Source organism: Scyliorhinus canicula, chromosome 14 (genome assembly GCF_902713615.1).
Source record: "Scyliorhinus canicula chromosome 14, sScyCan1.1, whole genome shotgun sequence".
NCBI classification, from domain to species: domain Eukaryota; kingdom Metazoa; phylum Chordata; class Chondrichthyes; order Carcharhiniformes; family Scyliorhinidae; genus Scyliorhinus; species Scyliorhinus canicula.
Genome location: NC_052159.1, coordinates 22,425,222 through 22,442,168, shown reverse-complemented (window position 1 = coordinate 22,442,168; position 16,947 = coordinate 22,425,222). Strand labels below are relative to the sequence as shown.

Below are 16,947 nucleotides of genomic sequence, written 5' to 3'. Positions count from 1 at the left end.
TCTCCAACAGCACTATGGGCATACTGACACCACATGGGCTGCAACAGTTCAAGAAAACGGCTCACCACCACCTTCTGAATGGCAATTAGGGATGGGTGACAATGTTGATCGAGCCAACAGCAGCCACATCTCGTGAACAAATTAATTTTTCTTAAAACTGATCAGCAAAAAGTGATCAAACATGATTAATGATGGATTTGAATTAAATTTAAATCCATTGGTCCTAACTTCCAGCTATGTATTTCTGTTGCACACTTTGTACTGTACGTCAAGTATCAACCGACTACCTGTAATTTATGGTGATGCACCTGGCTGAACTTTTGATTGATTATGTTTTGATTTTTAAACTCTTGGTGTCTTTCTACATTTTAGCAGCAGAATTTCTGTCAATCAGTCAACGTGTTGTACTGAATGGAGGTTCTCGGTCTCTGCTATTATCTCACCTTGTCTTGCTCGCAGTATCAAGAGACAGAACTTCACGCCCACAGATACTTAATCATCCTTTGGCATCTTGTGTTGTCATTGCTGGGTAGGTAGTTTCGAATCAACATGTCTTCTTTGTGGGGCCCTGTATCTTTTCTCCTCTTGTACTGTCAATCTATGCCTTTGCAATTTAAGCACATCTGCTACTGTCTTGGTGGCTTTTCACACATACAAGTGATTCCTTCATACCCGTCTCCCTCTCACAACTTGCCGCACGCACAGATGCTGGAGAAATTTGTTGCCTCCAATCGCTGCAGCTGTCCTTTCTTACTCTGCATTCAGTTAGTATAAATTTGGGCGCTGCGCACACAATGGGTTTCATTTGCATAGGTTCATACCTTACAAAGAAGTACCAAGGCGGCAGCAGCACTATTAACCCTCATTGGCTTGCTCACTTCCCAGCAGAGACAGTGGCATAGTGGTATTGTCACTGGACTAGTGATCCAGACACCCTGACTCATGCTCTGGGGTCCCAAGTTTGAATCTCACCATGGCAGATGTTGAAATTTGAATTCAATAAATATCTGGAATTAAAAGTCTAAAGATAACCTTGAAACCATTGCCAATTGGTTTAGCACAGTGGGCTAAGACAGCTGGCTTGTAATGCAGAACAAGAGCAGCAGCGCGGGTTCAATTCCCATTCCAGCCTCCCCGAACAGGCGCCCGGGATGTGGCGACTAGGGGCTTTTCACAGTAACCTCATTGAAGCCTATTCGTGACAATAAGTGATTATTATTATGATTGTCAGAAAAACCCATTGGTTCAACAATGTCTTTCAAGGAAATCTGCCATCCTTACCTGGTCTGGCCTATATGTTTCAGAGAATTTACAGTGCAGAAGGAGGCCACCTGGCCCATTGAGTCTGCACCAGCCCCTGGAAAGAGCACCCTACCTAAATCCACACCCGCAACCCAGTAGACCCCACCCAGCATCTTTGGACACAAGGGGAAAGAAAGGTTAGGTGGCCAATCTACCTAACTTGCACATCTTTGGACTATAGGAAGAAACCGGAGCACCCGGAGGAAACCCACGCAGAGACGGGGAGAACATGCAGACTCCGCACAGACAGTGACCCAGCCGAGAATCAAACCTGGGACCCTGGAGCTGCGAAGCAACAGTGCTAACCACTGTGCTCCCGTGCCGCCCATGTGACTTCAGAACAGCAGAGAGGTGTGGTTGACTCTTAACTGCTCTCCACTGAATTGGCCTAGCAAGCCATTCAGTTCAAGGGCAATAAGGGATGAGCAACAAATGCTGGTTGATGCCTACATCCCAAGCACAAATACAAAAAAAAATTATGAGGCCAATGCAGTGCCGTGTCCGTTTCAGGTTGTTTTCATAGTTATTTCTGTGCCATTTAACAAGTTGACAAACTAAATTACCATTAAAGGTACCATTGCAGGTCTACTTTGTTACTTGTTTTCAACTGTTAAGATTCCTTCCATTTTTTTTAATCTATCCATTTTTAATTATTGTACTCTGTGTCTTCTTTGATAGATGTGATGCAATTTAGCACAGTAGCTGCAATCCATGGCCTGTTATTGACCAGCTAGCTCTGATTTTATTTTTTGTTTGATTGAATGAAGTGAAATCGCTGCTTCACTCACGCAGCTGTTTTGCTGCATCCTGTTGCTCTGCAATTATCAACTGTTTTCTGTCGAACTAGACTTGCCTCGGTAATCTATCCTGGAATTGGTTATCTATAATTCTGACCACAGTTGTGCCTTTAATGAGGATGTCCATGAAGATACACAGGCCTTTGCTTTTTCCACAAATCTATTACTATTAATCAATGCTTTTTACCTAAGCTTGAAGCCTCGTGTTAAAAATAGGTCTTTCATAAGTAATCTTCTTCCAAGCTGTGGCAGATTCCTCAGACTTGTCCATTTATCTTCTCCTTTGCTATACATAAATGTATTATGCATCTCTACCACTTCTGGACTGAGTGCATGGTATTTTAATATCATCAGCAGCTGTCCCTCGATTCAGGGCTGTGAGTTTCTGCCACGGGTCTTCATGTGACTGAACAGACCTTGGAGCACATGGAGAAGGGTGCCCCATGAGGTAGTGGGATCTGGAGTGCAGGGTTTGCTTCCTTTTCTTTCCTTCTCTGCCGTCGCTCTGCCTCGTCAGCAAGACATTTAAGTTCAAGGCGGATGCAACTTGATGGGCAAGTTATGGTCATTCTGAAAGCCCTGGGGGCAAGCTCCTCCCAGTCTTTAATGTCAATGCTGATGCGCTTCAAGGATAGATTCAGAGTGGTTGGAATTCGTTGTTATTCGCTTTTCCCACCGGCAGCGCACTCCCATCCACGGGTTTCCCAGCAGTTTAGGGTAATTCTTCCCCCTCCCCCGATTCACATTTTTAAAAAGGAGCGCTAACAACGCACGCGTTGATTCTCGCTGGGGAGCTGGTTAATTCCTGGGAGGCTACTGCATTTAACTTCAATCTCGCTGATGAAATTTAAATGAAACCAGAAAGGGTTAATGATACGCTTACCAATTTTGGGCGAGATCCAGAAATTACAATCGGGTTTGGGCTGAGTAAATTATAAACTGGTTCCCACCCAGACCGAATCTCAATTTTGGTCTTTCCCGCTATTTACCAGGTGCGCCCAGATCTGTGCCTGATGCAATGTGGTGGTTAAATTGTGCAATAGGCCTATACTCTCTTGAGTTTAGAAGAATAATGGATCATCTAATTGAGGTGTACAAGATGATAAATGGTATTGACAAAGTAGACAGGAAGCGGATGAAATTACTTCTCTCAAACGGTTGTGAATCAGTGGAATTAACTACCCCAGAGTGCAGTGGATAGCAGGGCTTTAAGGATGAGATAGACAGATTTTTAATTAGTAATGGGTGTGGTATTATCATAAATGTAAGGACTACTAATGACATGTCTAGATAAGCCACTAGATGGAGCTACAGATACAAATATATAAGACATTGATGCTAAGCCTTGTGGGGGAGAGACAGAAGTGAAGGAGTTAGCTAAAGGCAGACTGAAGTAAATATAGTGTGAGTAAGAGCAGATCATAGTTTATTATAGTGTAGAGATTAGTTGTAGGTGCGTGCAGATTATATGTTAATTATCAACTGTTTATCATTTAGGAGTATGTGTCAAATCCAAATTAGTTGTGCTAATAAATTTATAGCTTTGTTCAAGTTAAAGCTATTTTGTGGTCTTTGTAAACACTACGCCAACCATCCTGAATTTAGAAACACAAAGAACAACACAATAGGTTGAAAGGTTATGGAGAACAGGCAGGAAAGTGGAGTCAAGGCCAAGTGGAGATCAGCCATGATTGTATTGAATGGGGGAGCAGGCTCGAGGGGCTGAATTGCCTGATCCTGCTCCTAGTTCTTATGTCCTTAAAAATAGTATGGCAACTATCACACAGCCTTGTTTGACCCCAGTCCACTTCAGATCTCCCATTCAAGACAGTTGCAATCATATCATCATGAAACAGTTGTAGATTTGTGATGACTTTTCTTGGGCATCCAAATCTTTGCAGCACAATCCACAGTGATTGTTTGAGTCAAGTACTTTGATCAGGCCAATGAATCAATGAAAAACACTCAAGCTAGGAATAAGGCAGCAATTGAAGGATTTTGTGATCAGAGAAGACTGAAGGGGCAATTGCCGAGGTAAATCTTTCAGAAGGTATTGAAGGCAAATAAAGTGACAGCAAACAGAGCCATTATTTTTTAAATTAAGGGGAAATTTAGCATGGCAAATCCACCTACCCTCAACATCTTTGAGTTGTGGGGCTCAGACCTACGCACAAAGCCATTTTTTGAAGATAACCCCAAAATGCCAGGCTCTCATGGCTGTAGAATGTGTACTCAAGTTTCTGCTTAAATTCACAACTTCTTGTAGGCAAGGGTACAGTGACTGAACCAAGGCTGAGATATACATTCCTACACTAGCTGCTTTTAGGTAGACATTCATGTATTTATTTGAATGTAGCGCAGACATGCTGGACATCCGTACGTGAACGTTGTCAAATGAAAAATGTAAATTTGATAGCAACTTGCTGTAGTAGAACATTTAGAAAATCTCAATACAATGGGGCAGAGTCAACATGGTTTTGTGAAAGGGTAAACATGTTTGATTAATTTATTAGAGTTCTGTGAGGAAGTAATAAGCAACATGGATAAAGGGGAACCTGTGGATGTGTTGTACTTAGATTTCCAGAAGACATTTGACAAGGTGCCACATCAAAGGTCACGGTGCAAAATAAGAGTTCATGGTGCAGGGAGTAACATATTAGCATGGATAGAAGATGAGTGAGCTAACAGGAAGTAGGTAGGCATAAAAGGTTCATTTTGGGGTTGATAAAATGTGACAAATGGAGTGCGACAGAGATCAGTGCTGGGGCTTCAGCTATCTCCAGTTTATCTCAATGACTTGGATGAAGGGACCAAATATATGGCTGCTAAATTTTCTAATGGCACAATAGGTAGGAAATTAAGTTGTGAAGAATAAATAAGGGGCGGGATTCGCCAGGGGAGCGTGACTCACACGATGGCGCTCCGATGCCGGTCTGCCGATTCTCCAGTTACCATTGGCGCCGGCGCAGTCGGGCGCTGCACAACCCCCCCCCCCCAGCAATTCTCCCCGCGCAATGGGCCGAGTGCCCGCCGAGTTAGGCCGAGTCCCGCTGGCGCCGTTCTCGTGTGGTCCTACCCGGCAGAACCTCAGGGTTCATGCTGCAGGGGGCGGCCTAGTAGAGGGGAGGGGAGATCCGACCACGGGGGGGGGGGGGGCCTCTACGGTGGCCTGGCCCGCGATCAGGGCCTACCAATAGGTGGGCGGGCTTATCCTGGTGGGGGCCAATGTTCCTCCACGCCGGGCCCCTGTAGGTCTCCGCCATGCTGCGTCAGTGCTGGCGCGGAGAAGGCAACCAGCACGCATGCGCGAACTCGCGCCGGCCATGGCGCCCCTGCGCGAACTCGCGCCGGCCATGGCGCGCATGCGCGAACTCGCGCCGCCCATCCTCATGCCCGTATCGACAGCGAGAGCAACGTGAGGCTCTCCAGTCCCCTGCTGGCCCTCTGTATGGCGCAGGATCGCTGATCCTCGGGGCCAGATGACGCCGTCGTAAAACGCACTGGCGTTTACGGCGTCAACACTTAGCCCCAGTGTCGGAGAATCCCACCCAAGGATTCTGAAAAGAGACACAGATGGGTTAAGTGAATGGGCAAATATTTGTCAGGTGGAGTATAATGTGGGAAAATATGAACATGCCCCCTTTGGCAGGACAAATAAAAGAACAGCATTATATTTATGTAGAGAGAGAGTGCAGAAATCTTGAAGTACAGAGGAATCATAGTGCCCTGATATACAAATCACAAAAGGTTAGTAAGCAGGTACAGCAAGGGATTAGGAAGGCAAATGGAATGTTGCTGTTTATTACAAGAGGAATGGAATATAAAAGTAAGGATGATTTGCTACAGTTATACAGGATTTTGGAGAGACCACATTTGGGGTACATTATTCTCCTTATTTAAGAAAGGATATAAATGTGATAGAAGCATTTCAGAGAAGGTTCACTCGACTGATAGCTGGGATTATTTTAAAAGGAATGGTTGGGCAAGCTGTTCCGTATACATTGGAAGTTCGAACAATAAGAGGTGATCTCATCAAAGCACACAAGATCCTAGTAAGAAGTCTTACAACACCAGGTTAAAGTCCAACAGGTTTGTTTCAAACACGGCCACGATTCTCCGCTCCCCACGCCGGGTGGGAGAATCGTGGGAGGGCCCCCCGACAAATTTCACGCCCCCTGGCGCCCCCCGCGATTCTCCCCCTCCCCACCCCGCTCGGACGAATCACCGCTCGCCATTTTTCACGGCAAACGGCGATTCTCCGACCCGGATGGGCTGAGCGGCCTGACGTTCGTGGCCGTTTTACGACGACGCCAAACATACCTAGTCACTGCCGTCGTGAAACGGGAATGAGCAGCCCGTTTGGGGCTTGTAGGTGGCCTAGCAAGAAAAGAGCACCACGACTGTGCTCGGGAGGGGACAGGCCCGCGATCGGTGCCCACCAATCGTCGGGCCAGCGTCCAAATCGGACGCACTATTTCCCCTCCGCCGCCCCGCAAGGTCAAGCCGCCACGTCTTGCAGAGCGGCTGAGGGGAAAGACGGCCACCGCGCATGCGCGGGTTTGTGCCGTCAGCGTCATGACGTCAGCCGCGCATGCGCGGGTTGGAGCCGGCCAACCTGCGCATGTGCGGCTGACGTCATTAGGCGCACCGGCCGCGTCATTCTTGGCGCGATGCCCCTGCGGCCGAGAGTTATGGAGCGCCGCTCTGAGCCCCGCCTGGAAGGGAGAATGGGGGCGAGGAGCGGCCTCCGAGGCCGTCGTGAAACTCGGCCGAGTTCACGACGGCCCTCCCGATTTTTCCCGGGAGGGGAGAATTCCGCCCCTGGTGTTTGAAACAAACTTTAACCTGGTGTTGTAAGACTTCTTACTGTGCTCACCCGAGTTCAACGCCGGCATCTCCACATCATACAAGATCCTAAGGAGGCTTAACAGGGTGAGGGCCGAGAGGGTGCTTTCCCTTGCGGGAAAGACTAAAACTAGGTGACAAAATAAGGGGTCTCCCATTTTCGACAGAGATGAGAAAATGTATTTATTTCTCAGAGGGTCGTGATTGTTTGAAACTTTCTTCCCTGGAGGAAGGGCGGAGGCAGCGTCATTGAATGTTTTAAAGCCACAATAGGTAGACTCTTGACTAACAAAGGAGTCAAGGTTCTCAGGGTAGGAGGAAGGTAGAGTTGAGGCCACAATCAGATCAGCCATGATTCTATTGAGGGTCCGAATGTCCTACTCCCACTCCTAGTTTGCATGTTCGTATGAACATTGACCCTTCACCAAGTTTGTTTTTAAAAAATTAAGATATGGCATTCACCAGATTAAAATGTTACTATTTTTATAGGACGTGGAGAAAGAATATAAGAAATAGGTGCAGGAGTGAACCATACAGTCCCACATGCTCCCCCCCCCCCGCCTCCCATTCCATACAATCAAGACTGATTTTCTACCTCAACAGCATGCCCTCTCCCATAAAAGATCTATTGATCTCCACCTTAAGTATACTTTTTATTTTTATTTTTTTTTACTTTTTACAATTATTTTTTCCAATTAAGGGGCAATTTAGCGTGGCCAATCCACCTACTCTGCACATTTTTGGGTTGTGGGGGCGAAACCCATGCAGACATGGGGAGAACGTGCAGACTCTACACGGATAGTGACCCAGAGACGGGATTGAACTTGGGACCTCAGCGCCGTGAGGCGGTTGTGCTAACCACTAGGCCACCGTGCTGCCCTGAAATTACAATTGGCTTTCCGTTCAAGCAACAGATGATGTATCACAGTGTTCCCCAGACGATATCTGCATGCCAGGTTATCATAAGTATTTGCTAAACTGGTGCATTGAAGGTGGCATAGCATCAAACAGCATAGGGGGCATCGGGATTTGAACCAGAGACCTCTTGATCTGCAGTCCAATGCTCTACCACTGAGCTATACCCACTTGTGCTATCCTTAAGTATACTTTACAAAAGAGCGCCTGCAAATCCTTTCGGGTGGACAATTCCAAAGATTCGCAACCCTTTGAGTGAAGAAACTTCTCTTCAGCTCAGCCCTAAATGGTTGACCCCTTATGATGAGGTTGTGCATTGGTGTTCTAGATGCCCCAGACTGGGGAAACAACCTCTCAGTTTCTGCTCTGTCAACCCCTTCGGAATCTTGTAACGACATCAAAGGAGCATCAAACGTCAACTTTTGTCATCATGTAATATAATTTCAAAAATCTAAATTATATAGAGGCGTGTGAAACTCGGAGTTACACTATTAAGAAATAATATTAATGAATTGTACTTTTTACAATTCATCTATAACAACGACATTACCTATTAAGTGAAAATTTTAATACTTATCTGTATGAAAGTTGAAGTATAAATAATGAATGATATTAGACATGATTAACATGGCAAAATTATTTAATTATACTTTATTGTAATTCAAAACCCATGTCCCATCTGTAAAAAAATATGTCAAAGATCAGATTTGATCCAATGTAAGAGGTGCAGTGCATTCGAACATCTCGGCCGGGATTATCCATGAACCTCCCCTCCGATCGGGCGGAGAACGGAGCATCCCCTCAATCATAGGTTTGGCGCCGTTGCTATGCTCTGATCTCCCGCCGCCGGAGGCAGCGGGTTACCCGCCCCGCACCAGCAGAAATATGTAAATTATAGCAAGGATACACATGCAAGTCACGGGCTTGAAGCCTGACCCCCCCCCCCCCCCCCCCCCCCCCAACACCCACCCCCATCCCACACCGTGATGCTCCCGCCTTTGGAGCCCAAAACCTGAAGTCAAAAACAAAATTAAAGTCTATCTTTTTCCACTTCTCCAGCCCCTCTTCAGTGTCTCAGAGGATTGATTGTCATTTGCCATCAAATGAGACCCATATAAGAATGTGATCTGCACTGACAGTTACATTTCTCAGATTTTGGAAGTAGCTTTAGAGTGATTGAAACCAAATGGATCTGACGCACCCCCCCCCCCCTCCCCCCCGCCTCCCCTCCCTTCCAGCGACAAACATCGCTCACGAGGTAGCCCACTTACCTCTGATCACATAATTCTGGGGCTCGAGCCCCACTCCAGGACTTGAGCACAAAATTAAACCCGACACTCCAAGGCGGTGCTGAGTGAGCGCTACACTACTGGAGGTGCTGAGCAGGGTTTCCCCCGCCTTTCGCCACATGTTGTGCTGAGGTGGCCTGCCGCTGCTGTCAATGGGCTTTCCCATTTTTATGTACCCATCCCCTGACCACTGGGAAACCCGCCGGAAGCCTGCAGCGTCTGGGGGGGGGGGCTCACATTTGGCGGTAAAGGAAGATCCTGCTGGTAAGAACAGGCAGAAAATCCCAGTCGCTGGCCGCAATTCTGCTCCCCCCACCCAGGTTGGGACAATCGCGGGGGCGCCGGGCAAGTCCCGCCATGCCGCCCCGGCACCCGCACGCGATTCTCCCACCCCCCCAACCCGGCGCCCCGAGATCCACGGCAGGCCGCTCGAAGAATCGCCGCTCGCCACCGGACGGGCCGAGTGGCCTGGCCAATACGACGTGTTCATGCCGGCGCCAACCACACCTGGTCGCTGCCGGTGTGAACAGAAATGAAATGAAATGAAATGAAAATCGTTTATTGTCACAAGTAGGCTTCTAATGAAGTTAATGTGAAAAGCCCCTAGTCGCCACATTCCGGCGCCTGTTCGGGGAGGCTGTTACGGGAACAGCGCGCGAATGCTGCGGGGGCGGCCTGTGGGGGGGGAATCGAGCACTGGGGGGGCACTCAAAAGGGGTCTGGCCCACGATCGGTGCCCACCGACCGGCGGGCTGACCTCTCTGAGAGATGCACTAATTTCCTCCGCCGCCTCGCAAGATCACTCCGACATGTCTTGCGGGGCGCCCCGGGGAGGACGGCAACCGTAATTTACACGGGGCCGCTTTTACGCGGCGCCAATGCCCGGCGTGCGTAAATGATGCGGCGCCGCTCCTAGCCCCCCGGGGGTGGGAGAATAGGGGGCGAGGAGCGGCCTTGGACGCCGGAGTGAAACACTCCGGTTTTCACTCCGGCATCAGCACTTAGTCTCCTGTTGGGAGAATCCCGCCCACTGTCTTTCAGCCTCTGAGGCTCCACCTGTCTGCAGAGGTGGATATATTGGATCCCATGGTGCTATTTTGAAGAAAAATTGAGAAATTGTCCCTTATCCTGTGCTGTAATTTTCTTTGTTCTTTGGAAGTAGACCTTGGAAAATAGGAGACAGGGGGCGAAATTCTCCGACCCCCAGCAGGGTCGGAGAATCGCCTGGGGGCGCCTAAAATCCCGCCCCCGCCGTGGCAAAGATTCTCCGCCACCTGGGAAGTGGCGGGAGCAGGAATCTCGCCACTCCGATCGGAGAGGCCCCTGCGGCGATTCTCCAGCCCGGATGGGCCGAAGTCCCGCCGCTGGGAGGCCTCTCCAGCCGTCGAGGTTTAAACCACCTCTGGAACGGCGGGCTCAGTGGCGCGAGCAGGCCCCCGGGGTCCTGGGGGGGCGATCGAACCCCGGGGGGTGCCCCCACGGTAGCCTGGCTGCACACTTTCTCCTTGGCGGACGCGGAAGAGAACCCCACATCGCGCATGCGCCGGCAATGACGTCAGCAGCCAGCTGCCGCTGACGTCACTGCCGGCGCATGCGCGGACCGGCGAAAGCCTTTCGGCCAGCCCTGCCTGCCGGGGGCGCCGGTTTTTTGCGCCTGTCTCCTGATGGCAACCGCTCCGGCGCGGGGCTGGCCCCCAAAGGTGGGGAGAATTCCCCACCTTTGGGGAGGCGCGACCCCTGAGTGGTTGGCGCCACTCCCCTACTCCGGGACTCTCCGTCATGCCGGGTAGGGGAGAATGCCGCCCAGGTTTAGATAAAGGATCTGGATCGGCGCAGGCTGGCAGGGCCGACGGGCCTGTTCTTGTGCTGTAATTGTCTTTGTTCTTTGTTCTTATCCCCCATACAATATTTCTCCCTCAATCAACAACACAAAAGACAATTTATTTTCGCGGTGCTGCCTGTAAGAATTTGCTGTGCACAAATTGGCTGCTGTGATTCTTGCAGCTGTCTCCACACAAAAAATATTTAATTGTCAGCCATTGCTTTGAGACATCAGGTGGCAGTGAAAAGTGAGATATAAATGGAAGTCTTTTTCTTTTCAACTTGTGACTCGACGTATTTTAATTTTCTCTCCTAGCAGGGTGGAACGTCTGCCTCCATTTCTACCTTTAACGTTTTGGCCTGAAGCACTAGGACCTGTACATTCATACATTCCAATACAAATACTTAACTTTGCTTCCTGTTGGCCTTAACAGTTTTCTTTTTGACAGAGACTTACTGTCTCTGGGTGGGATGATTAGCATAGCTGCCTGCCATTGGTGCAGAACACCGGCTTACCATTGGCCCTGGTCGGTCATGTGCCTCTCGACCGATTGGTTGAGACCAGTCATGTGACGGCTCCCCGATTGGTCAAGAGGCTGAGTTAACCCCGCCTCCAGGACGGGGTATAAATACCCAGTACTCCCAGCGGTCGTCCATTTACTGTAATCAACCGCAGGGCTAACATCTAGCTGATTAAAGCCATACTTTTGTACAGCAACTCGTCTCCCGTTCAATTGATGGTACATCACTTACCAATCTACATTTTGGGATTACAGGAGGAGCCCAAAAGACAATGTTGGTGCAGCCAGTGAGGCCCCAGCCTGTGGGGAGGAATGAGGCCTGCAATTGGTACACGCCAAGGGTGACATTCTGCCATTTCCAGTTGCCCATGGGGAAATGCAAAGGAAGGACTAGAGTTAATGCCTGCAGTAAGCAAGCATACACCACAGTTTGCCTAATGTTGCTGACATTCCTTCTCACAGCCTGGGCAGGAGCCAGAGAGAAAGAGGTTCAGAGCCTCAGTGATCTTCACTGCAAAACGCAGGAAGAGCTGGTGCCCCTGCAGCTACAGCGATAGACCCTGCTCCTGGTTCCACCTTCTGCTGTTGCTCCTCTGCTTCAAGCCTGAATGGAATTTGCTGAAAGATGTCTTTTGTTTTTTGCCAGTATCCCCGTACAATTCCAGAAGGTTGTTCAGGCACTTTAGAATTGAACGATTTGTCACAAAATGCACAACAAACTTCCAGAAAAATGTCCTCCAATCCTTCAGAGCAAGTGAGGATCCATTTTAGTAATGCTGATGATAGATGCTGTCTCAACTGCCACTTCCTGCGTTTTGTGGGCACGACGAGGAAGTAGCAATGCCAGCACAAATTTACACACAAATTGTGTTGGAGCCTTAATTGTGTCCGTTGACCTTTATTTGAACATGCTCATTAGGCCCCCACCTGCTTCACGGACCAGAGCTGGATGCTTAATGGGAGGTCCACTTGAAAAATCAGGGGCTGGATTCTCCAATAATGAGGCTATGTCCCCACGGCAGCGTAAAAACGCTGGCGTTTCACTCTGGCCTTTCCTTAAGGAAGTCCTGAGCGATTCTCTTACCTGCAGGGGGCTGACTGGACCCCGGAGTGGTTCTCACAGTTCTGACTGCAGATACGGGGCCCAGCACTTCCGATCGGGAATCCGTGCATGCACACGGCAGCGAACTGGGGCGGCCGCGCCGTGCGACATGGTGGACTTGCACCGTGGACCGTCATCAAAAATGTAGGCCCCCCAAGATCGCGCATGCCCGCGGGTCCATGCCGCCCGATCGCTCCTCCGGCCGTCCATCAGATCCCCACCCGGTGATTGATCCCCCCACCCCCAGCAGGGCGGCCACGGACTGAGTCCGCAGCCGCCACCTGAAGTTCCCGACAGCTGATACGTGGTTAGAACCACGCCGTCGGGTGCCTCAGTCAGTTTTCCGCGGAGAATTGCTGGGTGGTCTCTGTCAGTGGCCCATTACCCGCGCCGCGTAGATCGCGCGCAAGCGATTCCTGAGCGAATCTCCGGGGAGAGAGAATTGCTTCAGCGGCGCCAGTCCCGATTTCCAGGTAAACGGCCATTCTCCGCCGCTCGCGCCAAACACGGGCTGGGATTCTCCAACCCCGCGCCGGGTCGGAGAATCCCCAGGGGACGCGAGAATCGAGCCCCGCTGCCCTGACTCCGGTTTCCCAATTCACCCCCGCCAATTCTCGGGCACCCGCGGGATTCCCGCCGCGCCGCTCGGGGGCCATTGAAAGCGGCACCCCCGCCGATTCTCCAGGCCCCGATGAGACGCGTGGCTGCCGGGTTCGGCCGAGTCTCGCCGGCATGGGTTACTCAGGTCCCACAGGGCGGGACATGGAATGTATGTCTGCGGGGAATATCCTGGAGGAGGGTGGGGGGAATTGGAGCCCGCCTCATGGTGGCCTGGCCCGCGATCGGGGCCTACCAATTGGTGGGCGGGGCTTGTTCCGTGGGGGCCTATGTTCCTCTGCGCCGGGCCCCTGTAGGGCTCCACCATATTGCCCGGGGGCCGGCGCGGAGAAGGGAACCCCCCACATGCGCGGAATCACGCCAGCCGTTCCGCGCATTCGCGAACTCGCGCCGGCCGTTCTGTGCCGGCTAGAGCTGCGGGTACCACTCCGGCGCCGACCTAGCCCCCTAGGAAGGGAAGCATTCCCCATTATCGGGGACCATTCATGTCATAGTGGTTGCCGCCGCGTTTCACGGCGACGTGGGGACATCGCCCCATTATTGGAGAATCCTGCCCACGATTTCTGCAAGGAGGCTCGGAGAATCCCGCCCAAGTAGGTTGATTGCCTTATTTCTCTCCTAATTCTCGGCTTGCTACTACCCTGTTCACGAGTATAACTGATGCAGAAATGAAAGAAAATTTGGCCCCAGAGCTAAGTGGTTTTCTGGGTTTTCAGAGGACTGTAAAAGAGTCACCCACATTGATATGGGTCTCTGGTAGGCCAGGCTAGGTAACAATGGCAGATTTCCTACCCTGAAAGACATTAGTGAACCTGCCTGTATCTTACATACAGCAAACCAGTTGCTTTGTTGTCGCTAACAACAGTTCTTTAGGTCCAGATTATTTTAATTTACTTTGTTTAAACTCAAAATGTTCACTCCAGTGACAGATTAATGAAGTAATGGGGATTCAAAATCTTCATTGAGGGGAAAAATATTGATTGGGCACCCAAGGGGGAGGGAGGGCAAGGGGCAAAGAAATCGATGGGACAATAAAAACTTATATTATAATCAACATCGCCTTTCCTCCCCTTCTTATGTTCTTTACCTGAAGGACTCGCTGTTTGAATGGAGCTGGATGAAACCAGAAAGAAAACACCCAGTGCACAGAAAAACACCCTCATAATTTAACTTCTCAAAGATTTGCCGCCTATGATTAGCTTCCTCTGTTGGAGGCATCTTCTCCAACTCTCAGATACGCTGACTTTTAATGAAGAACTGTGAGTGAAGGGGAACCGTTTCCGTGCACTGCACTGCTTTCCAAGAATCAATCCGCAGCACGCTTTGATGTAACGACTTCTCCAACAAAGACGTGCTTGTTAGGTGAATCGGACATTCTGAATTCTCCCTCCGTGTACCCAAACAGGCACTGGAATGTGGCAAAGAGGGGATTTTCACAGTAACTTCACTGCAGTGTTAATGTTAGCCTACTTGTGACACTAAGAAAGATGATTATTATTATCATTGTCCCTTGTTACTGAAGCAGGTGACCTTTCAGAGCACTGTAATGCCACTCTGCCACTCACCTCCCAGGCAGGCTCCCATGGCCAGTGCGAAAATCAAAGGTTTCACCGGCAGGTTCACATCAGGGTCTTGACTCAGATTTAGCAGCACGGGTATCTATTATAAAATAAGGAAAGAAGAGAACGCAGGTGAAACCAATTTTTGATCCGGTAGAGTTCAACCCCATTTTAAAAACATGATGAGCAGCAATTACATTTTTCTGGCTCTTCAATGCTTGCCGCCTGCTTTCAAAGCGCAAAGTTACCAGATCCCATTTCTCCGGGCCTATAAATACAACTTTTATGAGCAACGACTACAGGGAGCAGCGCTTATTGAAAAAGATCTATTTTTTTACATTAATAGGTATTTTGGAAAAAAAAAACGTTTCACTCTTTTTCCTCCGGTGGCCCAGCGTGATTGCATTGCTATATAACTGCAGCAGCTTCTCTGAAATGACCTTCTCCATATATGCATGTAGATATGAATATACAAAGTGATTCTCAATTGAAGCCAGTTTGAGCAGCTGCACCACTCTCTCTGTCATGGGGGGAGACACACGCTGCTGCCGTGCACCCAATACAACAGAGTTCAAACTAGTCACCAGCACAATCCTATTTTTTGGCTGAGGTGCAAAATGCCAGCGGGCAAGCAATAACCTATATCTAGATCGCGGAGCCAGCCATTGCACTCGATGGGTTCCAAAAACAAAATAGATGGCGCACAAAAAAAAGTGGAAATTTAATTAAGATCTATTACTTCTTTCCCTATCCCGTTGGAAAGCTCTTCTTAACACTGCACAAAGCCGAGCCTCTGTGAGGATTTGCTAGCATGGAAGGGGGTCATTGAACAAGTGAAAGGAGGTAATTTATTACTGAAAGGAGGTCATTGAACAAGTGATGGGAGGTAATTTACTAGTGAAAGTGGATAATTGTACAAGTGATGGGAGGTAATTTACCAGGCAATACAGATAACATACCAGTGCAAGGAGGTAATGTATGAGTTAATAGAGGTTAGATGTACACTTTATGGAACAAAGTCATAAATTTCATAGAATTTTACAGGGCAGAAGGAGGCTATTCGGCCCATCGAGTCTGCACCGGCCCTTGGAAAGAGTACCCTATTTACACCCCGTCCCTTTCTCCGTAACCCAGTAGTCACACCTAGCATTTTGGACACGAAGGGGCAATTTATCGTGGCCAATCCGCCTAACCTGCACACATCTTTGGACTGTTGGAGAAAACCGGAGCACCCGGAGGAAACTCACATAGACACGGGGAGAAAGTGCAAACTCCACACAGAGTTTATAACAAGTGTGTTTTAAATTTCACCATACGTAGAATCATTGAATGGCGACAGCACAGCAAGAGTCCATTCGGCCCATCTTGAGTTAGAGCAACTCAGCTGGTCCCATTGCCCTGCATTTTCCCCCATTAACCCTGCGATCTTTCCCCCTCAGATAACTATCCGAACCTTTTTGAAGGCCTCAATTGAAATTGTCTTTGCCACCTTCTCCGACAGTGCATTCGGATCCTACCCACTCGCTGTGCAAAATAGGAAATATCCTGGTGCCAGTCTCGGTGGGCAGGCCAATTCCGAGCTCATTTTCATTCTTGTTAAGTATTCTATTAGAGTTGACGCGAACGGAAGCAGATGAATACTTCCCTGTATTGGCAGAAACGTTGGGAGAGCTGGAGATGAATTTCCAGGTCAAATGGGTTTTCTCAAAGTTAGCTCAGCAATCAAAAGCAAAAATCTGATGCTGCCGATCAATTTGAAACTTGAAAATTTGCATTGATTGAAGCTTCCCCATCCTGACACTGGTATCCGAGAATTGACTTACCATCGTGGCTGTAAAGGGAATATTATCTATCAGGGAAGATGCCAGTGAAGAGATCCATATGACTAGGATTAAAGCAATTGAGAGTCGTTGGTCTTCTGGAACGGACTGGTTGGAGAGAAAATAGAAGAAGGTTCATTAGTATAGAAAGCCAATAACACATCATAATCAGGTCAGTTGGAAACCCTCAAGCAGATCTGGTGGAGGGGAAAACAGAGTTCGGCCAGATTTTCAATCGGGGCTGGGGTGGGAGATTGGGAGGCCAAAACTCGGCTGAATGCCAGGACCTGGCTCCCTGCCTGAAATGGATCAATTTGTGACCCTGGGCGCCGTCCAATGGCTGATAAAACCTCGCTCC

At 49.2% G+C, this 16,947-nt stretch overlaps 1 protein-coding gene across 1 annotated transcript in view; it reads right to left on the bottom strand.

The window, feature by feature from the left end:
* oca2 (oculocutaneous albinism II) overlaps positions 1-16,947 on the bottom strand; it is a 559,961-nt gene that overhangs the window by 84,963 nt on the left and 458,051 nt on the right. Inside the window, exons 21-22 of the mRNA XM_038818856.1 lie at positions 16,593-16,697; positions 14,776-14,869 (exon numbers count right to left, since the gene is read on the bottom strand). Of these exons, the coding sequence (XP_038674784.1) occupies positions 14,776-14,869; positions 16,593-16,697 (199 nt within the window). The remainder of the gene's footprint in view (positions 1-14,775; positions 14,870-16,592; positions 16,698-16,947) is intronic.